Source organism: Sciurus vulgaris, assembly GCF_902686455.1.
Source record: "Sciurus vulgaris genome assembly, chromosome: 8".
In the NCBI taxonomy this organism is placed as follows: Eukaryota; Metazoa; Chordata; class Mammalia; order Rodentia; family Sciuridae; genus Sciurus; species Sciurus vulgaris.
The window spans coordinates 131,146,018-131,170,960 of record NC_136468.1 but is presented as its reverse complement, the minus strand read 5'-3'; the positions used below and the strand labels follow the sequence as shown (position 1 = coordinate 131,170,960).

Genomic DNA, 24,943 nt, shown 5'->3' with positions numbered 1-24,943 from the left:
AATAAAGATGTTGAAAAATGGATTTAAAAGGCTCCCGTGAGACAGTACAGGTACCAGACTAAACAGAAACAATACGGATAGGTCTTGATCGCCTAGCCGAATCCCTGGAGCATCGATTTGGGAATTTATACATCTTTTGAGTTTGGTCTATACACATACGCGTGCATCTACGTATATAAATATCATGTTCTGCATTATATACATACCCGTCACTACACCCTCCATCAGCACCTAATGTGCCACAGACATTCACTAAGGAGGTGTGACTCGGGCTGGGGTCACGGCTCTGGGGCAGAGCATTTTCCTAATGTTCCACCCCCTCTCCCGTGCACTTCAAAAATTAAAAAAAAAAAAAAAAAGGAAATAGAGTGGAATGAACGGGCTCTGGCAGCATGGTATCTGGGGAGGGGTCCTGGAACCAATCCCCAGGAGATACCAGGGGACGCCTGTTTTTCAAATTAAGTCCTCATGACACAGTTGGTCCACAGAGGCTCCACTTGTACAGCCTGAAGCATCTCGGATCAAGCGGACCTTCCCCGTCCGCCTTTCCCCCTTACGAGGGGGTCTGAGAGGCAGAGAGGGGGTGGCCCTGCCCCACGAGCCCCCCGGTGTCTGAGCTTGGCCCTGTGGCTCTCCAGCCTCCCCAGGCTACCCAGCTTCGTTTCTCCCTGTGGGAGCGGAGCAGGTCATCACCACCCTCCTGACAGCCTCCTCTGCTCCGGGCCTCCCATCTGGACCTCCCTCTTGCCGGGTCTCCCCAGCAGACCCCGCCTACCTGGTCAAGCTTGGTTCTCGTACAGGCTCTGCCTCTTCTTGGACTTCAGCTCCTTTAGCCACTGGGGAGAGGGCTCTTCCGACCTGAAACCACATAGCCAGCGAGGGTCAAGGGGGTGAGAGGCCACAGGCTCTTGCGGGCATCATGGGTGGTACCCAGCCCCACCTGCCAGGCTGAGGCGGGGGCTGAGCCGGGCACCTGCGGTGGCAAGATGGCCGTGTCAACACCACCGACCAGCGAGAGCTAGAAATCAACCAAAGTGTCAGTGGGGATGCTGGGTAGGCCCCCGTGCACCCCTGTGGAATAACCCGCTGTGAAGAGCCATCCTATATAAAGTCATTTCCATCCATCCGGCCCCCAGACTCATCCGCCCTTCAGCTCTCTCTGTGTGACACCTGGGATATTTTATATGTCACCATGGCTACACAACAGCACCCAGATATTTAGTCACATGTTATTCTAGATGTTTCTGTGAAGGTGTTTTTTTCTTTTTCTTTAACCATTGAAAGGAACCCAGGGGGTGCTTAACCACTGAGCTGCATCCCCAGCACTTTTTATTATTTATTGTGAGACAGGGTCTTGCTAAGTTGCTGAGGCTGGCCTCCAACTTGTGATCCTCCTGGCTCAGCCTCCCAAGTCACTGGGATTACAGGCATGAGCCACTGTGCCTGACTGTGAAGGTTATTTTTTGATGAGATGATTATTATTATTTTGGCAGTGTTAGGGAGTGAATGTAGGGCCTTCTGCATGCTAGGCAAGCATGCCACCACTGAGTTGCATCCCCAGCTTTGAATAATATTTAGAGCAACAGACTCAGTAAAGCAGATTACCATCCATACTACGGGTGGGCTTCACCTGATCAGTCAAAGGCCTTCATAGGAAGAGACTGATCTCCCAGGAAGAAGGGAATTCTGCCAGTATTCTGCCTTTGAACTTGAACTTCAGCTCTTCCCTGGGTCTCCCTCCTGCTGGCCTTTTCTGGCTGGGGTACCTTAGACCTTGGCCAAGTCTTGCCTGAGGGTGGGGGCACAGCTCAGGCCTCCAGGGGTGCCTCTGGGACCCTGGCCTGGAGACGTGCCTTGGCTGCCCTCTGGCTCCCCCTGGCCTGCCCTGTGCTGTGACCACAGGTGCAGCTGGTGGTTCCCAGAATTACAGCCTCTGGGTCTTTTCACGTTTGCAACCAGCCCAGATCCGGGCTTGCTCCTCCTTCCTCTATCTGAGACCCATGTGTCCACCAGGACTCACAAAAGTGTCCCCTTCTGTGGAAGCCACCGGGGACACCCTTCCCCCTGCGCTCTGCGTGATGAATCCCACCCCTCCACAGGGGTCGTGGGACTCCATGGGCAATACTTCCTACAGTGGCCGCCATAGCGCCAGTGTGAATGGGCGTGACTGGGTCCCAATAAAGCTTTATTGACAGAGACAGTGGGCCGGATGGGGCCTGAGGGTTGTCATTTGCCACCGCATGCTCTGTCACCTCACTTCCTATGTCGCGGCCCTGGAATCACACTTGAGTCCTAGCTTTAAGTGCTAATAGTCCTCGTAAGATGTCCACTTTTACAGGGGACTTCTCATACCAGGCCCCCCTCGAAGGGCTTTGCACCCTGTTTTATCGTCATGACAAGACAAGAAGTTTGGAACAATTACTAAACCCATTTCCCAGATGAGGGAGCCGAGGCTGAGTAGTCAAGTAACTTTTCCTGGGTCATGTGGTTCGTCCATAGTGCTATTAAAGAGTCACGTGACCTTGGTCTGACCTTAGAGCTGATGCCCTTAACCTCTGAGCCCAGCTGCTGCTGTGGCCAGGTCTGAGAGCCCCAGGGGGCAGCGCTGCCCTTAGCTCCTCCCTGCCCAGGAAGGGGACCCAGGCTAGCTGATCGTGTCCAGGCTGAGCCCTCGGGACCACCTTCCCAGGCCTCCCTGACCTCTGGAGACAAAGGCACTTCCCAGGAGGTGACAGGAGGGAGGTGGCCTCAGTTTCCCCATCAGTCTGGAGAAGGAGGCACCTGATCAGCAACAGAGGCTGGTTTTGTGGCAGGAGGCAGCAGGAGGAGGGGCAGTGAGGCAGTGGCCTGTCCCGGCCTCCATTCCCAGCCTCCATCCCCGGCCTCCTTCCTCCACCCTGCAGTAGGCTCCAGCCATCGCATTGCAGAGTTCACGCCCCGAGTTTGGGAAGCAAGACCCTCGTCCTCCGGGCCCTCACCTCTCATCCTTGTCCATGCTGGAGGGCAGCACACGACTGCCCAGCACCCCAGGCTGGAAGGGGGACTTGGGGGATTTGGGTTGGGGGGTCCAGCTGGGGGTCTCGCCAGGACTGTCCACCTCTGGCCTCCTGTGCAGCTGAGCCTGGGGAGAGAAGAGAGTGGCCTCAGTAAGCACTGCTCGCCTGCACAGGGGCCTCCAGTGACCGGGCCAGCATGGTGGACCCTCGGAAGCAATGGGCACCGGAGGCGGAAGAGACCAGGCAGGAAGCAGAGGGCTGGGGAAAGCCAGAGGTCAGGTGGCGTTGGCCCAAGCGGCGGCCTTGGCCCTCAAGGTCCAGTGGCCACCAAAACCCACAGAGTCACGTTCTCCTACTTCCTGCCTCGCAAGCCTCCCGGGGAACAGCAGCTCCACCCACGGCAGAGGCGAAGGTCCCTTTGGCTCTGGGCTCCAAGAGTGCTGGGTGGGCCCCAGGGACGATCACCACCACCACCGCCCGCCGACCGCTCCCGGTGCTGGACGTCCACCCTGCGCCCTCCGTGGGCCCAAGCCATATGAGAATGTCAGCTGGCTCCCGGGTGACAGGTTGTGGAGGGGGGCCACTCCCCTGGGCCTGTGGCCAAGCCACGCAGGGCTCTCCGAGAACTGGCGTTCACAGGCCTCTGCCCCGTTCCCAGCTCCAGGGTTCCGGCAACACCAGCGGGTGCCTCCTCGCCAGGAGTGCTCAGGAATTTTCTTTCTTTTTTCTTTTTCTTCTTTTATTTTTTTTGGTGCTGGGGATTGAACCCAGGGGCGCTTAACCACTGAGCCACCTCCCCAGTCCTTTCTATTTTTTATTTACAGACAGGGTCTCGCCAGGAAGGCTCAGGAACCGCGGCGGACGGAATGGACCACAGCCTCGTGTGCACTGAGCGCGGTGGATTCCAGATGCACGAGGATCCCAGCGTCTGCCCCGGGAGCGACTCTGGACATCTGCATGGAAGCCCCAGGCCCTGCCCTCTGTAACCAGGCCCTGCTCTCCTGTCCTCTGCTTCCTGTTAGGCTGCCTTCCAAGATCATGTGCTCCAACACTTAGGAATTTTCTTTCTTTTTTCTTTTTCTTATTTTTTTTGGTGCTGGGGATTGAACCCAGGGGCGCTTAACCACTGAGCCACCTCCCCAGTCCTTTCTATTTTTTATTTACAGACAGGGTCTCGCTGAGTTGCTCAGGGTCTAAGTTGCCAAAGCTGGCCTCAAACTTGTAATCCTCCTGCCTCAGCCTCCTGAGCTGCTGGGATACAGGCATGCGCCACCACACCTGGCCTTAGGAAATAGTTTTTGCCTTTTATTCTTGACACGGTTACAATACTTTTGTACTTTATTGAGTTAGAAAATCTCTGGCCCTGGGTAATCACCCCAAAGATGTTCATATTTGGAGGACCTGTGAGATCAGTTAACAGGCCAGCTCTGGCCACTCTTTACTGACTTTTTATTCTTGCTAGAAAGGACACAGGACACAGGACTTCTACTGAAGGAGTAACAGGCCCATGGCCTCTGCTAAGAGGTTTTTGTGGCCTGCACAAAATATCCAGAGTTGATGCCACAGTGAATCTGGGTTTTTCTGCCTTCATTTCTTTGTCAATAAAATGGGGGCAAAGAAACCCCTGCAGGATTGTGGGGGCTCGAAGTGAGTTTGTGTAGCACCTGGTGCAGGACCAGGTGGGCAGAAGGGCCCCTTCCTGGCCTGCATTAGGTACTGCTTCATCCAGGGTGGACGGGAGGTGCTGGGTGAGCCGGGAGCAGGACAGCCCAGCGCCTCCCCCAGGATTCCGTAATCCAGGTGGGATTCTGGTAAATCCAAGAGGGCATCACACGGTACCCATGAGACCTCTCTGCCAGCTAGCACGGAATGGAGCCCGTCCTGTGCCTGCCTTCCCAGGGGACCTCGGGAGGCCGGGTCGGCTCACTCCTGTTTCCCTGACCTGGCTGGCTCTCATGGCCAACAATGGATTACTGGCCCACTCTACAGATGAGTAAGCTGAGGCTTCATTATGAGACCTGACGGCAGAGGGTCTGGGGGCTGAAGAAAGTCAGAAAGTGGGGGTTAGGACACACAGGGCCGCAGGCGAGATACACACAGCTCAGCAGCACTGCGGGTGGCACGTGCCCAGGCCAGTCTCCTGGTTGTGACAACGTGCTGTGTCCTCCTGGGACAGTGTCAGGGGACGAAGCTGAGTGGAAGGTGCTTAGGAGCCCGGAACCCCGCTGCTTCTGTGACTTCCCTAAACTGTGAAGAGAGAAGCAGGGAAGGGGAGGAGGAAGAGCGGACGGCAGGGAGGAAGCAGGGGCCGGGAGGAGGAAGCAGGAGGCACCGGCCAACCGGGGAGCCTGGTACCTTCAGCACTGCCGGGTCCATGCCGGGGAACATGGGCATCCTCTGAGGGAGGCTGGGGGCAGCCCTTTCCACCCTGGACGGCTTCTCCTCCTCATCCGACTCTTCCCTCCTGGGCGATTTCTCTTCTGTTGCAAAGGAAAGGGCGCTGGAGTCGCGCTGGCCCCGCAGTCTGTGGAGGTCCCACGTGCTGGGCGCCCGCACCTCACGCCCCACAGCCCTGAGGAGAGGGTGCTGCCAGCCGGCTGTACCAAAGGAACAACTCTGCCACTTGCCAGGAGATCCGGGTGACAGGCAGGCAGAGCCGGCGTTCTCCTGGGGTCGGGGGACAGACCCCGTCCTGGCTCACGCTACCTCAGGGAACAAGGACCTCGGTGGCGGGGACAGGAAAGGACACGGAAACACACAGAGCCACTAGCATGGGAGCTGAGTCCTTGGAGGATGGCGGAAGAGCCTCCAGGTTTCGCGGAGGGGCCACCCAGTCAGACATGTAGGTGACGGGCTACTGTCCCCAGCCCTCCAGGAGTGCAGACAGGCTGCGGGGACCTTGGGCTTCCCTGAGACCTGGATGCAGGTGGGGGCCCAGGGAGTTGTGGGAGCCGGTCCTCAGAGCCCCCGGCTAGGCCAGGGCTGGGGCATGTCTGTTAGGAGCAGCCCCCTGTCCCCCGCCCTGGGCAGGTGCCTCAAAGCTCGGGGCTGTCTGTGTGCCTCTGTGTCCACTCTGGTCTTCGCTTGCCCCAGGTGACTTAGCATAGCTGGGCTCAGAAAACCAAGCAAGTGTGCAGGAAGCCTCCTTCACCCCAGGCACTTGGACGTTTCCCTTAGCAACAGAAACCAGGGGAAGGGGGAGACATGAATCGTCTAAGCATCCGTCTCAGAGTCTGGTCCGACATCCTCCTGCCCCCCAGGGCAAATCCCAGATGAACGAAATCACCGGCCAGCTGCTGTGGTTCCCATGACCGGAAGAAACTTTGCTTTTCTGAAAAATCTTTGGTGGCTCTCTGCCTCTCGGTGAGCTCTAACTCCTCAGCAAATTGTCCAGGGCCTCCGTGATCTGGCCCCTGCCTACCTCTCCAGCATTGTCCCTGCCGCTCCCAGCTTGAGGGACGCCAGACTGCTTAGAGGGTCCCCAGACACACAGCATGCTCTTTGCATGCCCGTGCCCCTTAGATCTCATGGACACTTCTGCCTGGAATACTTTCACCTAGATGGTTCTGCTCTGTTCTTTGAGTCAGCTCAGATTTGGATATGAACACAGCCAAAGCAGTCCTTTGAGGAAGATGTATAGCCCTAAAGTAATTTATCAGGAATGACTGAAAATGAATGCTCTCTCAATTCAAGCATCTAGGAAAAGACCAGAAAATAAATACAAAGAAGGTATAAGAGTGAATTTACACCTTAATAAGGATAAAAGCATATATCATAAGCCCCTATTAAGTTGTGAAACCCAAATGGCCTCAATTATTATAATATCCCTCAACATATTTTTTTGCCTAGTTTCCAATAAGCTCTTCTGAACAGGAAATTGCAAATTTTCTATGTAATTGCGTTCTAATGTTCTAAAGCCTCCAAAGCCAGGAAGTTCTCCCCAGGGTCTAACCTAGGTCCTTCCTGTTGTTCAGTGGTAACCAGGTAGGACAGAAGGCATGGGCCTACCTGTCGAGTCCTTGAACATCCACATGCTATCCATCTCCTCCTCCAAAGGAGACTGGCTCTCTGACTTGCTGAATCGACTGCGCCGGAGAGAGTGGGAGATAGGAGCCCGGCGGTGGCTTCTTTTGCTGAGCTGCACCCGGGTCTTGAGGGCGCTGGAGTCGAGGACCGAGGTTTGCTTTGGGGGCGGCAAGGGGAACGGAGGGAAAAGGCAGAGGATACGTGAGTTGAGGGACCCCCCACAGGGGATGTCGGAGTTGCCCTGATCTGTGAGGTGCTACGCAGGCGGCACCTGGGTGAGCCTTTCAACGGTGACCAAACCCCCTTCACCTAAACCTTTCCACGGAAGCTTCCGGGCCCATTACAGGAAGGCCCGTGGGGCAACGGGCCCGAGTGCCCAGCCCCGTGCCTGGCACACCGTTAGCTGCAGCAGAGCTCTATACCCAGGAGGAGCTCAATCACAGGGGTGCTGTGCCTGAGGGGCTTTGGTTCCTGGAATGACTGCTGCAGTGACCGTGCCCCTGGCCCCAGGGACACTGTTCTACTGACAAAGACAGTGGGGACGTGGGTGCGATCATTCTGAGCAAGGCCTGGCCTCTTCGAGCTTGGAACTGCCAAGCCCTGGCAGGTGAGCACTTTTCACTGAACACCCCTGACTGCATCTAAGGCTGTGGGGCCCACCGTGCTGGTTACAAACAGATAAGGAAGCTGAGGCTCAGAGAGGTGAAGACATTTTCCCAAAGACACACAGCCGGCGCATGGCTGGCCCAGGCTACAAGCACAAGAGCATCCAGCCTCAGAATGTGCCCTCTGTATCCACTGCAGGGTCCCTGGCATGACCCGGCCCACCCCTGAAGGGGAGAGGCACCAGGAGATGCTGGAACCTCCCTTGGAGGAGAAAAGACTGCTTGCAATTGGCCGAGGTGCGCTCCGCCTGCGACTTACATCGATGAAGGAGAAGTCGTCCACTCTGCTCGCTGGGCAGGGCTCCGGGGGGGGCAGCCCGTCCGTCCCGTCGGTGGACTCCAGCTCCGAGCTGGAACGGTCCACGCTGGTGCTCCGCTGGTCGCCGGCCGAGGGGGGCTCCGTTTGCGAGGACAGAGATGACAAGCGGCCGCTGGGGTGCGGTCTCCGCGCTGACGTGGTGCTGCTGTCCGGAGACGGGGACTCGGGGGCCAGGCTGCCAGACAGGGAAGGAGCGGGAATGGGTCGGGGAGGGGGCTTCAGAGGACTGAGTCTCAAGGGACCGTGGTGGCAGGAAGGGCAGCTGGGTGGGCACCGCGAACACCAGGGGACAGCGGCGGAGACTGCACGGGACAGCCTGGGGCCGCCCAGCGCAAGACGGGCTGGCCGGGCGCTGCCCGGGGCGCCCCCGGCACACCTGGCAGGCGCGGGCGGGGCGGTCGGCCCCGTGCCATCCGGGACCCTCTAGCCCTGCCCGTCCTGGGTGGCGACGGGGCCTGGCGGTGCGGCCAGCGAGAGCCGGGATCCCCAGGGGCACCAGGTGTGCAGGCGCCTTCCAGTCCTGACCCTGTGTGCGATGTCTGGCTTGTGTTGAAAGCACATCGCATGGATTGGTTTCCAGCAGATATGCTGTTCAAGATAATTTTAGATTAAATTTGTGAGCTTGGAGTTATTCCTTTTGCCTGTTTCTTTTCCTTCTTTCCTTGCGCTCCCTTGGACATGGTAAATGACGTGGGTGTCTGCAGTTCTGCGGGGTGGCAGGGCCACTGAGGCAGATCAGTGGCCACCAGCAGGTACGGGAGGAAGTTTCGGGAGCGGGGGAATCCCCTGCAGTGTCCCCCGGGCTCACTCATGCAGTGATTTACTGAGCACCTACTATGTGCCAGGCACTGGGCTGAAGATCCTATGAGGATTATTTAAAATCTTTGGATGCCTGTCATACTACAAGGTAGGAGTAACCTCATGAAATTAAATATCAGCATTGCCGATGGGGAAAATGAGACTCAGAGATGCAGCGTTGCTTCCCCATAGGGGCAGAACTGGGGTTGAGCCCAGCCAGCGGGACTCCAGGATCCACACCCACGACCCTTTCCTACCTCTCAGATCCCTTTCCGTGAAAATCCCACTCAGCTAACTGAAACCACACAAGACAGAAAAGTGACCTATAAATCAAGCCATTCAGTCCCCCACTCCACAGAACACTCCCAAGTCGGGAACACAGCCAAGCCTCTAGGGGTAGGGAGCCCTCCCCTTGAGGAAGGAGGTCCGCCTGACTTAACTTGAAGGACCCACAAGCTGCACCCTGGAGCAGAACTTTCGACCCCCAGTGTCCCGCACTGCAGGGTGCTTTTGTTGCTCTGTGTCTCCATTACTTGAAATGCGTGCAGTGCTGAGGGTGTGTGTGGGGGGTGGTACCCAGCAAACCCAGAGGCGGAGGGAAATGTCAACGAGCAGGCAGCAGATGGCGCCACTGCCCACGGTTGGAGCTTCAGGGGAGCTGCAGTACCCCTGGGAGACAGCAGGGGGCGCTCACCACTAGCGCGCCCAGGTCCCCACCTAAGAGCTGGGGACGTGGGGCCTGCAGAGAGGAAGGAACTCCTGGGTCACTTAGATGAGCAAAACCACAGCCCGGCCCTCCAGACAATCCAGCGTTCTTGTGGGGCATTCTAGGGAAATTTAAGCTAACTAAATGCTTAAATTTCACAGGCTAGGGGGGGAAAAGAAAGCTTTGCTCAGATTGCCTTTGGCTTCCCTTTGTCTTACCCTTTTTCAATTTCATCAATCTAAACCCAGCTTCAGATCAGCACCTGCCATGGGATGGGACCCCGCAGAGGGTTCTGATCACTCCCGACGGTGAGGGGGTGGAGGGGAGACCTGGGTTTGAGTCCAGCTCAGCTATGTGCATGTGGTGACCCTGGGCAGGCAAGTCCTCTGAACCTCCGCTTCCTAGTTTGGCCACAGACACGGAAACAGTCACGCAGCAAAAGGGCTGGGAAGTGGCCTAGCCAGGGCTGACCAGGGACCTAGCTTCTGGGTGGGCTGCTGAAGGCACAGCAGACCCACTGAGGTGCCTACGAAGCCACCGCCAGCCACACCCCAGCCAGAAGAAGAAGAAAAAACATGTATTTCTGCAACAAGAACAGGCACTTCACACAAAAGCTCCTACTGTGTGCCAGGACCTAATCTCCACGTGGGTTACCCTCCCACCCAGCCCACAGGCCGAGGTGTCTGTGTTCTCTGCTGCAAGGTGGAATGACAGAACTAAATGCTCGCACATTTAGTTAACACAGGGAGTGCTTACCACGCGCGTGGCCCACGCACTCACCAGCCTCGGCCGGTTCTTGGGCATCACTTCCTTTCCATGGAGAAGGGACATGTAATTGGAAAAACAAGGAATGTACCCAGGGTCCTGCACTGAGTCCGGGAGGAGCTTGAGTCACAGCTGCCTGCCTCCCAATCCATGATGCTTGTTGCCACAGCTAGAATATTCCTTCTGGCCAGGCTGGCTGCTGAGGGCCCACTGGCCAGGAATGGAGATTCTTTTTTGTTTTGTTTTGCTTTTTGGTACTGAGGATTGAACCCAGGGGCATTTAACCACTGAGCCACCTCCCCAGCCCTTTTTATTTTTTATTTTGAGACAGGGTCTCACTAAGTTGCTTAGGGCCTCGCTAAGTAGCTGGGGGCTGGCCTCAAACTTGGATCCTCCCTCCTCAGCCTCCCGAGCTGCTGGGATTATAGGCGTGCATCGCCCTGCGTGGCTCATGAATGGTGGAGATTCTAAACGCAGCTAGAGCTGATAAAGCGAAATGGATGGTACACCCCTGCGTCCGTAAACACACACGCACACTGAAAGAAATCTAGAAAGACCACAAAACGTCAGTGAAGGTAGATCTGTCCTGGGGTGACAGGTGGTTTTCATTTCCTTTAAAATCTTCCGTAGTGGCAAAATACCCAGAGGTCACCGTGAGCGACACTGACCATATCCACAGTGTCATGCCACCATGGCCCGGGGTCCAGAGCACTTCTGACACCCAGTGGCCGCTCCGGGCTCCCCTCCTTCCTGGCCCTCAGTGCCTTGTGTCTCTGGATTCGCCTACCTTGGAAATTCCGGATTTGATTCGCTTTATATATATATATATTTTTTTTTTTTTTTTTTTTTTTTTTACAAGCATGGTTTCCTCTCATGATTACAAAGAGGTTCCCGGGCTGCAGAAATTGCTGGGCGGGCTGCATCAACTGACCGGATGCCCCTCCTGGCAGCCGGTCCTGCCGCGGACCCTACCTGTCCCCGCTCTGGCGCTGGTCTGCCCATGTCCCGTACTGGCCGTCGGCCTCGTGCACCAGGGTGTCGGTGTCCTTGGGCTCCGGGGGCCGCCTGGAGAAGCACTGCTTCAGCTGGTCCTGTGAGGACAGAGGCGGGGGACGGCCGTCAGAGAGGCACCCGGTCCTGGCTGACCCAGGTCACGGCTCACGCCCCCGGGGGCAGGGGACCCGGGCCAGGCATCGGGCTACGCTGCCGCCTTGACGTGGCCTCGGGAAGTGCGGCCCCCGGCGGTCCTACGAGGGGTCCTACCAGCCCCCACTGCGCAGGTGAGAAAATGCAGGTTAGAGAAGAAGAGCGTTGGTCTTTGATCCACCGGCCGGCAGGCAGCCGGCTGCCGACCCAGGCAGCCGGCTGGACCCCAAGTCCCCACAGGGAGCCACCTGTCCAGGGACACTGACCCCCAGGTCGGCATCCGTCGCTGCCCTTGGCTGGGGCCCTCAGACAGATGCCCAGCAGGGGGCGAGGGTGCTGGTCGCCCTGAAATGGCCACGGGGCCCCAGCATCCTGCTGCTGACCCTGGGTGACTCATTCTTTGTACAGGGTCAGGTCTGACATGTAAGCTAGTCACCCACAAACCTGAGCTGGGGACCTACTATGTGTCAGGTCCTGGGAACCTGGGGCTGGGGTCACGACTGCATCTCACTGGGTGCACCCCTAAGGATCCAGAGGCCCCCTTGTCTTGCTCCCTCAGCTGGAGCCTCCCTGGCACACAGTAGGTGCTCAGTAGCGGAGGGCTAAGGATTCTCTAGCAGGTTACGATCCTCCCCAGCAGGGAGCATGCCTGTGCCCGGCTTCTCTGGCACATCCTCAGGTGGGCAGGGACATCTGGGGAAGCATCTGGGGAAGAGCCGTGCTGTGTGACCTGAGGGCCACCGCCTCCCTCTCTGAGGGGCCAAGAAGTTACGAAGAGGGCCCCGGAGCGCGGGGACTTCAGTTTGCCGACTTTCACAGCTCACGACAGACAGTACCAGGACTGTCCCTGGGGCTATGTCAACGCACCTCTGTGCCTGTGCCCCTGGGGAGATCGCTGGCCGCCTTGGAGGCTTTGGCTTCTCCCGAGTAAGCCAGCCTGGGGCAGCTACCCCTCCGGGCCCCGGGCTGCCGGCAGGGCCGCTGCTGGCACACCAGGAAGGAGCCCGGCTCCGCGCGGGGCATCTTTTACTTTTTTGCTTCAAAGGTGATGTGCTCAGAGGCCCAGTGCCCTCGGCAGACCACCCCTGGCACCCGGGGACAGAGCGGTCACCTGAGCAGCTCCCAGCTTCCTCCTGTCTCAAAGACGAGATGGGGCTGGCCATTCCCTGACTCGATCCCCGTGGACCCAGGCGCTGCGACCTAGATGCTGGGCTGTGCTGACCGGGGACATGCCCAGGAGGGACGGGCGGCGTGGGGTGGGAGAGGGAGGCCCGGCCAGCGCTGCCCTGTATGCCAGGTGACCACATGCCCAAGCCTCCGTCTCTCAGAGGAAGAGCAGGGCTGCGGGAACCTTCCAGGAGAGCCTCTCTGTGACACCAGGCTTGGCGACTGGCCCTCATGGGCGCTCAGGAGCAGCCATGATGGGACAGGGGGTCAAGGCCACGCGCACCTCTTACTGGGCTCTCCAGAGCCCCTAAGGGGCCCCCAGGGCTGAGGATGAGGAAGGGCTGGATCTGAAACCCCCACAGACCTGGTCTTCTCCCTCCACCATCCCGTGTCCTGCGGGCAGCCACCCTGACTCCCTCCACACCCCCACTGCCACACAGCACAGATCCTCAGACCTTTGGTGTCTCCTTCCAGAACATTCCATCTGGAGAATATCGGCGGTAAGAACCGGGGTAGAGGCTGGTCACCTGGGTCCCCATGCACTTCCTTCTCTCCCCTTCAACTTCCGGAGCTCAGTCTGAGCTGCCAGGGCCCCTGCTCGGTGACCATCCGTAGCTCCCATATTCCCGAAGCGCAGTCCAAACACCCGGGAGACGGCCAGCAGGCTCCGCCACGGTGGGCACCTTCCTCCCAGAGCCCTCTTCTCACCCCCAGGGTCCCCCCCCCACCCCCCCGGGGCTGCTCCAGCCCCCTCCTCCCTGGCATCCAGGCCCTCGGGCTGCTGCAGCGCCTCCTGGTGGACAAGCAGATTGCGACCTGGAGGGTCTTCCTCCCTGAATGCCCCACCCACAAGGCTGCCTTGGGAGCCCCCAGCTCCCCTCATCTCCTGGACTCTAGGTCTCTATCTGTGCTAATATGGCAACTGCTGAACACACGTGGCTATTTAATTTAAATTAATTAAAATTAATCAACAGTGGGCATTCCATTTCTTGATAGTACAACCCCTATTTCAAAGGTATCAAGTCACCTATCTATGGCCATTATATCAGAGAGCACGTTTCTCTCACTGTGGAACGTTCTAGTGGCCAGCACTGCTGTGGAACTTCCAATAGTGAAAAAAAAAAAAAAATGATTGTAATGGACCAGTTTATCAGTCTTTCCTGGACGAGCCTGTTTCTGGAGCCAGAATACCTGGGATTATGAATCCAGGCTTCACTCCGTAGTTGCTGTGTGTCCTTGGACAAGTTTCTCAACCTCTCTGTGTCTCCACATTCAGTCGTAAGAAGTATTTAAAAGTGTTAACACAGAACCTTGGTCTGGGAGGAGTTACCTAAGGGATTGGACCCTGAGTATGAGGCTCAGAAACAGCTCTGTACCAGTACTTTCTCCGACCCTGGTGGGGTTCGGGACTGGCCACGCGTGGGCTTAGGTCCCGGGGCTGCGAGGCCTGGAGATCAACCACCAAATGGTCTGACTTTGGAAGTCTGCGGGCGGCAGGTGTTCTTGCCTCCAGTTTACTTCCCAGGCTCCTACCTCCCAGGCTGCAGGCGGGCGGGGAGCTACAAGGTAGTCTGCAAACACACCGGGAGAGTTAAAGGGAAGCTGCGTCCACATGAGTCCCTGCCCGCCGCTGTCCTGATCCCAGCCACCTGGAAGGAGCCTCTGGGCCCATCTCTCGCTTCCTCCGTGAGGAACCCGCCCCTGGCTCCCGGCCAGTGTGCCTTCCAGCCCTCCGGCTTCTACAAGCCTCACCTGATGAGCAAAGGTGAGCGAGATGTCTCCGAGACCTCAGGAACTTGGCAGGTTTAAGACCCGCTTGTCTGGACCCGCTCACCAGCCCCAGAGCCGCAGGCAGGTGAGAGGGCCAGGCCCGCCCTGCAGGCCAGGGCCACGCCCCAGGCCAGGCACCGTGGCTCTGTGAGTTCCCTGCTGGGAGACCCAGCTGTCACGCACCTTCCGGGGCGTTACATCAAGCCTCGACAGGTGTACCCGGGTCAAAAACGCGTATGTGCAGCTGATCGGGCGTGTTTATTCCAGAATTTATCTCAAGGAAATCATCAGATCAGATTAGACGCTCTCGCCAAGATCCACCGGCCGCGTGGATCGTCACTGACACTGAGTCTTGGGAATGTGTCTGAAGATGTGGACCGTGATCGCCGGAATCCACACCATGAAATCCGCGCGGACCAGAGGCTGACGTCCGCTGAGAGGCGTGCACACACTCGCAAGAGAGAAGAGGAAAGGAAGAAAGGAGAGCTGTCCAAACAACGCGGGCCGCAAGACCAGTTCTGCAAGAACAAACCCCGCGCACGGGAACACGAGCGAAGAAGATCATCTGGAAGGTTCCGGGGCGTGGATCGCGGTACGCAAGGCCGCAGGCTACCTCTTTTATTACTGATGTGGATTTTGGTCGGCATCCAGGGTTTGGAATCCCACATGCAGACAGAGTCCCCGGATGAAAGCCAGACTGGTGAGGGGCTCCGTCCTGGCTGTCACGAGACATCCTGGGAACCAGAACACCTCGGCAGGGCTCTTGGCTGTGGGCTGCACCCAGGGCCCAGCAAACTCTATGCAGGGCCTGAGTAGGCACCTGGGGCTTCGGGGCCTTGACCGTCCCTGTGCTGACCACCCAGCTGCCGGGCTGGGTGCCAGTTAAACTCTATTTACAAAGAGAGTGCGGATGCACTTGGCCCTCAGACGGTGTTGCTGGTCCCTGATCCGTCCATGCCCGCCGGCCGGTGGGTGGCATGAGGGTGGGGTGGGTCCCTTCATGGCACGCGGGTGCTGCCTGACCTCTAGTAGTTGATAACTAAATTTGTGGGGAGACTGTGTGTCTGCAAACAATAAATAAATAAGTTTATATACAAATTTTTCCTTTCCTGCAGTGGCAGGTGTGGCAATGCTGGGAGGGAGGTGGGGGAGAGGACACCCCGTGCCCGTGGCACCCTGGACGTCTGACACAGTCAACTGAGGAGCCCTGAGTCAGGGTCAGGGCCACGCCGGCTGCCCAGGCCGACACGGCGGCTCTGAGCACTTCAAGAGGCACGTCACCACCCCTGCCACCGTCCCCTCCCCACACACAGCAGCTCTGCACCCAGCTGGGCAGGGAGCATGGAGGGCACGGGGCCCAGGCACGGGGACTCCTGCTCCAGCCCCGCCTGAGGCCCCAGCACTGCCCGCCCCGCGCCAGGGTCAGCCCTGCAGTACGGCCGCACAGGAGCAGTAACGTGGAGGCCAGGGCCGACCTACTGAGCGCTGGCACATGCCATCCCTACGCCAGTCCACAGGGAGCCTGGCCGAGGGGCGGCTGTGCCCCAGCCCAGCAGGCGGGGGCAGACCCGGCCCCGCCTCCCTGACCTCCGTCTTCCCGTCTGCGCACTGGGAGGGCTGCCGGAGCGTAGGGCTCTGCCGAGGGCCTGGCACAAGGCAGGCACCGAGCAGATGCCGCCCGTGTGCCGCGGCTGGGGTCCACCCTTCAGCTGCCCGCACGTTCTGACCACACCATCACAAGAGGTCCAAACGTGGCCGGCCTGCCCCAGACCCTGCCCGGAGGCCAGTCAGCTGCTGCCTGCAAGGCCACCGGGGAAGGACCGCGTCACAAAAGGGTATGGGCACAGCTCTGCAGGGTGTGCGACCGTGGCCGGGACGGGGGCTGTGGGCTGAGATGGCAGCTCTGGCGGAGACGAGCTGTCTCTAGGCACCGCCGCCACCAAACCACCGGGGCATGTGGGCAGCTGGCCGCAGGAGGCCTGGCTGGCTCCGGGCGGGGGCTTCCGGGGGGCTATAAACAGAAAGGACAGCTGGGCAGTGGACAGGCTCCCGCTGGCCTTGGAGGTGGGCTTCTCCCAGACCCAGGAGACCCAGCGGGCACCCTGGGGCCCACACAGGGGGTGTCACGGACAGGCAAGCAGGTGACAAGACACAGAGGCCCCTGGGGTTACGCCCCAAGGACAGGCCGTGGGCCGGGTGGGGGTGTGGGTCACATGCCACCCACCGCGTCCCAGCTCCCGGCCCCTCGCACAGCCCCACGCCCGCCCCGACCAGGCTCAGAACCTCGTAAAGACTTAAACACTAAGAGCCCTGAGGAGAACAGTCGCGTGGGGACGCTTTCCCGCCACCGAGAGGTCACAAACTCCCAGGCTGAACCACGGCAGGTCGGGGACCCTCCGTGACGGCCACAGGAGACAGCCAGTCACCGCGGCACTCCCGGAGCAGGCCACGACATGAGGACCCCAAACTCATGCCACTGGCACCCCCACTTCACAGACCAGGTCAACGGTGACGACGTGAACGTCGGGCACTTAGGTGGCGCCGACTGCATGCCCGGCTGCTGCCGAGTCCTCCCAGCCCCCAGGAGCACAGAGGAGGGCCGGCGGGCTCTGCACCCGGGGCCCGGCCACCCGCCCCGCTGGACCAGGGGTGATGCTGGTCCCAGCTCAGGCCTGGCCTCCCCCAGGCAGGGCTCTCCCTGGGACCCAGCACCGACGTCACCGTGCTGGGCCGAGGCAGTTCCTGGCTCCTCCGACCTGTGGACCCCAGAGCTCACCACCAAGCTCAGAGACAGCCGGGGGCAGGGCGGCCGGGCAGAAGCAAGTCGGTGAGCGAGAGGGCGAGCCACACACGGCCCCTGCCCCCTCCAGGGTCTACGGGCAGCACCGACACCGTCCATTGTCCACCCAAACCCTTATTTAAAAAAAAAATTTAGTCGTAGATGGACACAGGGCCTTCATTTTACTTATTTATTTTTACGCGGTGCTGAGGATCAAACCCAGGGCCCCCCACGCGCTAGGCCAGCGCCCCGCCCAGCCCTCCCGAGATGCTGCAGGACCCTCTATTTTACGTATGACCTTAGATTTAATTCTCGCAGGTGCTCGAAACCTGTCTCGTTTTTACAGAAACTCGGCACCCACCAACAGCAGAATCGGGGGTCGGAGAGGACGCGTCTTTTAAGGTGCAGGAGAGGAGCGGCTGATCCCCGGGGAAGGGGCGAGCTCCCCAGCCGGGAGGGAGGGGGAACAGAACATTCTAGAAACACCGGGGCTCCCTTGGGTGGAGAGAGGCAGATTTGAATTTCCTTTGAAGTCTCAAGTTCTTTTGATGATAAGGCCTCCGGGTAGCAGGCTGAGATGAGCCAAGGACTTAGGAGTTTTTAAAAGTGAATTTAACCTAGATCACAAAACGACCGGGAGACGGAGGCCGAATCGCCGAGGCGGGTGCGGGGCGGACGTGGCCGAGGGCGATGGATGCGGTGGGCCGACGTCGGCAGGGGTGGAAAAGCCTGAGCGCGCACACGCCACCCACCAGGGACACAGGAGGCGGCCAGCAGGGTCTCCCGGGTCGAGCGGCCGGGAGGGCGGGAGGGGAAGCGCGGCCCCGCGGCCCGTAACGTCCGTGGCACAAGGCGACGGGGTCCTTCCCTGGTTCCAGCATCTCCTCTTGGAGGAACCCGCTCCCCGCTCCTGGCTGGGCTTCTCTTGGAGGGATTCTCGAGACCCGGAGCCAAACTCGACTTCTTTTTTTGAAACCGTCACATGTCAAAATCTCTCTCTCGTGGTTTATTTCGGGCCAGGGCTGAGCTCGCCGGGCGACGGGATTGCAGCCTGGATGCGCAAGTGTGAACGGGGGAGGGGCTCGGGCGTGTCTCTCCTGGCGCGGGACCCCGCGCCCCCGTCCCCAGCTCACCCGGGGTCAGAGGGGACGATTAGGGGCTGGTGTCACCACCCAGCAGCCCGCCCTGCCTCCTGCTGACTCACCCGGTGGGGACATCCACGCTGACACAGATCCTGACACAGACACGGCGGAATATGCACAGGGAACACACCACACACACACACACACACACACACACACACACACACACACGGTGCACGCTACACCTGACATGCGCCAGCGTGTGTGAACGTAGACACACGCGCAGGGGTACAGACAGCAGATCACGCGGACACACAAAGTACGTGTACCACGTGAACACACACCGTACACCCACGCACACAGACACACTCAGACACACGCCCGAGCCTCGCACAGGAACCCGCCCTCAACACACCAGGCACGCGCTCTCCGTGGAAGCGGGTGGTGGCTGCGGTGCCGCGTGGGGCTGGGGGACACCGAGAGCAACTCGGAGGTGAGATGATCAGGCCGCGGGGGCCTCCACCCCACGGGCGCGCGGCTCCACTGGAAGGGACGCCTGGGCGACTGTAGGGGGGTGTGGCTGGAGAGCTGGGTCACCGGGACGGACGTGCCTTCGGGCTTCGTGCTCTGTCCCTGGTGACGGAGCTGTCCCTGCCTCCCGTTGCTATGTCCTGAGCTGCTCTCCTCCACCAGGACCCGGTCTCGCACAAGAAGCCAGGGCCCTGGGAAACGCGGGGGTGGGTCTCTCCGGGCAGATCTCCCCGGTCTCACAGCACGGCAGATCTGCCTCCTGGGGGCTCCGGGTCGCAAATCGGCCACATCCATCCAACACCTGCCTGGACACCTGAGCCCTGAGCTTAGGACGCAGCGGCCAGGCCCCGCGCACTCTCAGGAGCCACTTCTCAGCTGGCCGCAAAGAGGAGCGCACCAGAAAGCCAGAGGCCCAGCCCTGCAGATGCCGCACAGTGGTGGAAGCCCAGAGGACCCACCTGGAAGGAGCTGTGTCCTGCACCCCTGGGGCCAGAACTCACTTGGCTAGAAGTCACACCTCGTGATTGGGCAGGCTCCCGGGGGCTGTGGAGCTGCCGCGGCCACAGCCCCGCTTCGGGAGGGCCGGGTTCTCCAGGCAGGCGATGGCCAGCTGCCCGGGTTCACCACTGCTCAAGCACGGTGGGCCAGGCGCCAGCAGGCGACCCCCAGAGGGTCCTCCCACCAGCCTGACACGGGCTCTCGTGAGATGGCTCCGCTGTCTCCCCAGCCCTGGTCCCAAACCAGGGCCCTGGTGTTTCCAAGTCAGGACTTTGCAGATGAGGGGAAAGTGCTCGGTGGACTCACACGTACGACATGAGACACCCGGATGCTTTAGGGGCACAGCCAGATGTCCTGGGGGAGCAGAATCACCCCAGTTCAGAGCGCGTGCGGGGACACGAAGCACCCGTGCTGAGCTTCCGCGGGAAGGACGGCAGTAGGGGCGAGTCCTTTGAAAGGCCGCGCGGGGGACCCACCCTAAAGCTTGAACAGCCACGCCACGCGGGATACGCAGACGCCACCGTGACCTCGCCCAGTTGCACCGGGACAGGGGCTCTTGCCTGGAGCGAGGCCATCTGGATTGCAGCTCAGCGGGCGGGTGGCGGCACACCCGGGGCTCGGATCGCACAGCGGGAAAGCGGAGCTCGGCCCAGCTGAGCCGCGCGCCGGCCTGTGCGCACGCATGTGCACTTGTGTGCCCGAGGGCTGGCGCGGAGGCCACACATGGAAGCGACCGCGGGCTCAGGTCTGCTCACGAGGCGCACCGCGGTCCTCAGCTGCTCGCGCTGTTCCCTCCCGGTGACCCGCCTTCTGAGAGCCGGTCTGCATGCCGTTCTGGCGAGGCCAGTGCGTGGACTCCGGTGTCCAGCGTTTGCTGCGGCATTATTTATGAGAGGGACGGGAAACAACCTTAGTGTCCTCGGATCAAGGGCAGGCAGCGGGCCTGGAGGTGGCTGTCTACCTAGAGAGCACAGACGCCACCTGCCACCGGAGGGCTGGGTCCAGAGGGGAGGCAGGCCACTGGACAGAGGCCATGGGCCCGGCCCAGGCAGGGGGATGAGAGCGCAGGGGCTTTCATGGCAGGACCTGGGGGTGAAGGGGTGGCTGAGATGAGCCGGAATCCCAGGCCCAGCGAGAGGGTGGTCGTCAGCTCAGTGGGGGGAGGGGAGGGACCAGATGAAGGGCACGGAGAAGGAAGAGGTGAGAGGTGGGAGCAGCAGGGACGGGGCAGGAAGGGGCCTTCTGGGGAGGAGGAGGTGACAGCGTTCAAGACCAGCATCCCAGGACACCTGCGCTCGACCTCCCATGAATTCCACAAGACGTCATGAACTAAAGGGCAGTGTGTCCCCTCCGAAAGGCCAGCCTGTTAGCGCAGACTGGGAAGGTCACAGGGGTTCTGGGAAGAGAGAGGTCAGGTCGGCAGGTGCCTGGGGCCACACACACCCCAGCCCCAATCCTGGCTCCCTGACACTTGGAAGCTGTGTGTCCTCGGGAGGGTTGCTTCACCTCTCTGAGCCTCCATGATAGCACAGATCGCTCCAACCCCCACGGGTGAGACCAGCAGCTGCAGGAGCCGACGATGCACGGAAGCCCTGAGTGCTGAGTCTGAGGCACACTAAGTGCTCCGGAAATAACTCCTGACGACGGTCAAAAGCTAGAAGAAACCTCTCTCTGGCTCCAAAGCCAGCAGGAGTCATCAAGCCAGGGAGGCGGATGATTGGCAAAGGAGCTTTCAGGAATTCTTGGTACAGATCACCAGGCCGACGCTCCCTTAGGAACTGTGAGACTCGCTGCAGCGAAGACCGCCCCTCCGTTCCCGAAAATAAAGCGTTGGCTGTAAACCCCACTCACTCTCCGGCGGGCAAAGTAGAGCAGTTACCAGACGAGATGCAACGAGACGGGAGGCCGCCAGGGAGAATCCGGGGCAGGAACCCGCTGAGCCCTCCCCACCCCAGCTCTGCAGCCCGCGGCTCTGCCTCCAGGACAGCGTGAGGCCCCGGGGCTGCCGTCCCTCCCTGCAGACTGCAGAAAGCCCCGGCCATCTCGGCTGCTGCCCTTGCAGCTGGCCTAGTGAGCATGTGCCATGGGCGCTTCCGCGACAGGCCAGCGCTGTCCCAGGCTGCATCCTCTGCCTCGACGCCTGCCTGGCCTCCACCCGCTGCGGGACTCCTACGTTACCTTCAGGACCCCGCTCTCCGCAGCACGGGCCACCCTGGCCTCGCCCCCGTCCTCCCAGAGCGTCCAGGAGGCAGAGCTGGGGCCGCCCTGGGTCACGACCTTCCCAGGGCCCAGCATGACACAGGTGCTGGGTGGGGGTCAGGGGTGGGAGAGGAGGAAGAGCAGGGGACAGAGGAGGGAGGAGCGAGCCGGGAGGGGCAGGAAGGACCCAGTCCCAGGCTGTGACACCGTCACATTAACAAGGTACCAAATTCCAGTGCTGTCACCCACAGACCTGGGGACCACCCCAGCACTTGCGGCGGCTAAGCCTAACTGCGCATGCGAGCAGAGTCTGCACGCCCTTCCTTCTGTCCTCCACTCACTGAGCACCTACTAAGTGCAGGCGCAAAGGCAGGCAGCTGAGACTTCACCCTGGATGGGGTCACGATGCCATCCTGGTGACAGGTGCCACAGAAACAAGCAGGCAGGAGGGCCACAGGTGCCAGGAGAAGTCTCCCCGTGAAAAGAGGTGAGGAGGCTGGCAGGCCGACCCAGGACCTCCAGGGCGGGCCTCCTGGGAGCGGAGGCCAGAGCAGACAGGAGGCCGAGCTACTGCTGCAAATGCTGGAGCCTCCGACCCTGAAGCATCCCCGCCCACCTCTCCAGTGCCCCAAGTCACTTTCCCTCAGTCGCCTCCCGAATCCAGGGTCCCCAGTCCACACACACGCGGGGTGGGGGGGGCATATGGCATGCCACCCCCACCTCCCCAGGGCAAAGGAGACCCAGGGGAGGGGAGGGGCGGCAGGCCAGGGTCACAGACCCTCCCTGCCCTGCTTGCTTCTCTTGGATTTCATTTCTAAGCACTGATTAGGCACCACTGTCTACAGGCAAGACCCTCTGTTGTGTGCATTCATGATCCCCGACTATGAAGACCCAACTTGGGGGCTTCAAATATCCTGCTCCTGTCACGTGTCACTGTCAGCACCCTATTTCCCAGATGGGGAAACGGAGGAAAGAGACCAGCGCAAAGAAAAGAGAGTGGCCTGGGGTCGGGCAGCCGGCTGTTACCTCTCTGTCCCCACTGGGCCTCCATGGCTCCCAGGGTGGCCAGAGCAGTGAGCTTGGCCCTGAGGACGGCTACTGTTCCCACCTTTTTATGACCAATGACAAGTCAGTGCAAAGGCAGGCCATGCTTCAACCAACCACCCCAAATGTACAACCCAGGGGCTCTACCCGAGCCGCCTGCAGACCCAGGCTCAGGGTCTGACTCCCCTGTGTGACCTGGGGCAACTTGCTACACCTCTCTGGGCCCATACTCCGTAGGAACTACTAGGACTTCTATTGCCATATTTCTACTATGATTACTGGCTCTCACTGAAGGACCTTCTGGTGGACGATGCCCAGGTAGCCCCACGTGTGTCCCTGTGCCCTGCACTCAGACCATTGTCTGAACTGGGCCCTGTGCTGCAGGGCTGGCGGGACCTTGTGTGGGGGGAGGGGAAGAGGCCTGTGCAGTGCCAAGCCCCGGGTGACTGTGTTCAACGGGGACAAGGGGCTGCTTCTGCGCCTCCCCTGGGGGCACAGCAGTCAGACGGGGGATCCTCTGGCCCTGGGGAGTCATGGTCACCGTCAGGCCCAGTGCAGGTCTGGGGCAGGTCTTGGGGGAGGCCAGGTCCCAGGGCCCTGGGCCGCCGTGCAGGGTAGTGGTAGGTTTTTCCTGACTTCACCAGCTCACGGGGAAGAGAGCTGGGGGCGCTGCTGACCCTTCTCCCAGCTCCCTGTTTAGAGAAGCCTGTGAGGATGGGGACACTGCCCAGAGGCAAAGACGAGGGGACAAAGGTCATTCAAGAGAGTGGCAAGCATGGAAGAGCTTGGAGCGTTTTAAAAACGAGTTGCTACCACTTTTTTAAAAAGGAGGAACCCATGACGTGGGTATGATCATTAGCATTCTCATTTCATAGGTGAGGAAACCGAGGATCAGAGAGGTCAATTCACTTGCCTGAGGTCACACAGCACACAGGCAGCAGACCCTGGATATGCCTGGTCCAGTCTGATTCTGAGCCAAATTGACCCAAAGGGTGGCTCAGGCTATGGGGAGGGAGGCAAGGGCCTGCTTTGATTTATCTCTACAAACCAGCCCACAGGGGTCAGGCTGAGACAACAGCGAGACCACAGTTCCAGGCACACACGTGACTGTGGCAGAAGGATTACTCACCCCTTGGGTGTGAATACATGACTCACCCTGATCAATGAAATGTGAGTGGAAGTGATGTCCATTATTCCCAGACAGACCCTTTAAAAGCCCACTTGAGGCTGGCCAGACATTTTGGTTGGCCACATGGTGGTCATTTCCCCAGGCAAGCTCCTCCCCTGACTCAGACACTCCCGGAATAAAGATGACCAATGTGAGCGGACACGCGGAGTCCTTAAGAAACCTCGATTTCTTGGTTTTGAGCCGCTGTGGTTCTGGAGTTGCTTGTTACTGCAGCATAGCCTAGCGCAGCCTGACTGATAAAGAGGCAAACAGTTTAACTTGAGGCAGTTACAGGAAAAATAAACCACGGTGTGAACACTTAGTGGGTGACAGTCATTGCCTTGGCGTGTTCGAGAGCAGGAGCTCTTGAGACGAGCAGGCTTCAGTTCTAGTTTCCCCTGCGGCTTTTTAACTGTGTGGTCTGAGACACAGATGCTTCATCTTTCTGGGTCTCAGTCTCCTCCACTGTGAACTTGCTCGCTGGAAACTTTCCGAGCTACAGACAGATCCTGGCAGAAGGACAGTCTCTCCCAGGAAGCACAGCACAACTCCCATCTTGCTTTGCAAGGACACCACTTGACAAGATGTGAAGGATAAGAACAGCAATTTGGCAGAGAGATAAAAACAGACTTGCGAAGTTAATAAACGACACTCAACTGGGTCCCTCAGCCCAGGTCCAATTTGCCCATAGTCGTCATCAGCTTTGAAAATTCAGCAGGGGTGCAAAAGGATCCCCTTAAGATTAAAGAGCTTCATTTCAAATGTTCCTGTTCACCACCTGTTTCTGTTCACCTGACTCCTGGCTATTGTCAAACTCTCCCAAACTAAGGGGAATGAAGCACAGGCGACCCGTCTCAGATGGTGAGATTTTCCCAAAGCCTCTGCTGCTTGCAGAGACCCCCAGGGATAGTGAAGGAGGGCAGAGAGGCCCGGGCGTGGGAGTTGGTGATTGCTGATCTCTATGTCTTCTTGTCCTGTGATTTAAAAAATAATGCAAGGGTATCTTCCTGTTGGAAGTACAGCAGGGGACTCTCTAGGACAGGGTCTGGGGCAGTCATCAACATCCAATTATGGAACCGAGCCCTGAGAGTCCACGCACAGCACTCGGGCAGCCACCCCCAGCCACCTAGAGTCAGCGGGTGGGTGAAAACCTACTGGGCACCCTGCCAGAGCCTCAGCAGCTGGCTCTCGTTGCTCAGGATCATGGGATTGTGTAGCGGAGAGGTATCAGCATCCATGTCCCCGGCCCTGCCTGCTCACCCAAGGCGGGAGACTCATCCTTGA

The 24,943-nt window shown here is 59.5% G+C and overlaps 1 protein-coding gene across 11 annotated transcripts in view; it reads right to left on the bottom strand.

Moving 5' to 3' along the window:
• The window catches only part of KIAA1671, a 143,617-nt gene that overhangs the window by 3,115 nt on the left and 115,559 nt on the right, over positions 1-24,943 (bottom strand). For 10 of the 11 annotated variants that reach the window (XM_079151244.1, XM_079151238.1, XM_079151247.1 and 7 more), the window contains 6 exons: positions 11,248-11,366; positions 7,947-8,181; positions 7,005-7,179; positions 5,352-5,476; positions 2,979-3,121; positions 776-858 (listed from right to left, as the gene is read on the bottom strand). In XM_079151244.1, the coding sequence (XP_079007370.1) occupies positions 780-858; positions 2,979-3,121; positions 5,352-5,476; positions 7,005-7,179; positions 7,947-8,181; positions 11,248-11,366 (876 nt within the window). In that variant the 3' untranslated portion in view covers positions 776-779. Of the gene's footprint in view, positions 1-766; positions 859-2,978; positions 3,122-5,351; positions 5,477-7,004; positions 7,180-7,946; positions 8,182-11,247; positions 11,367-24,943 lie in introns of all 11 variants that reach the window. The other variant, XM_079151246.1, reaches the window with a different exon arrangement.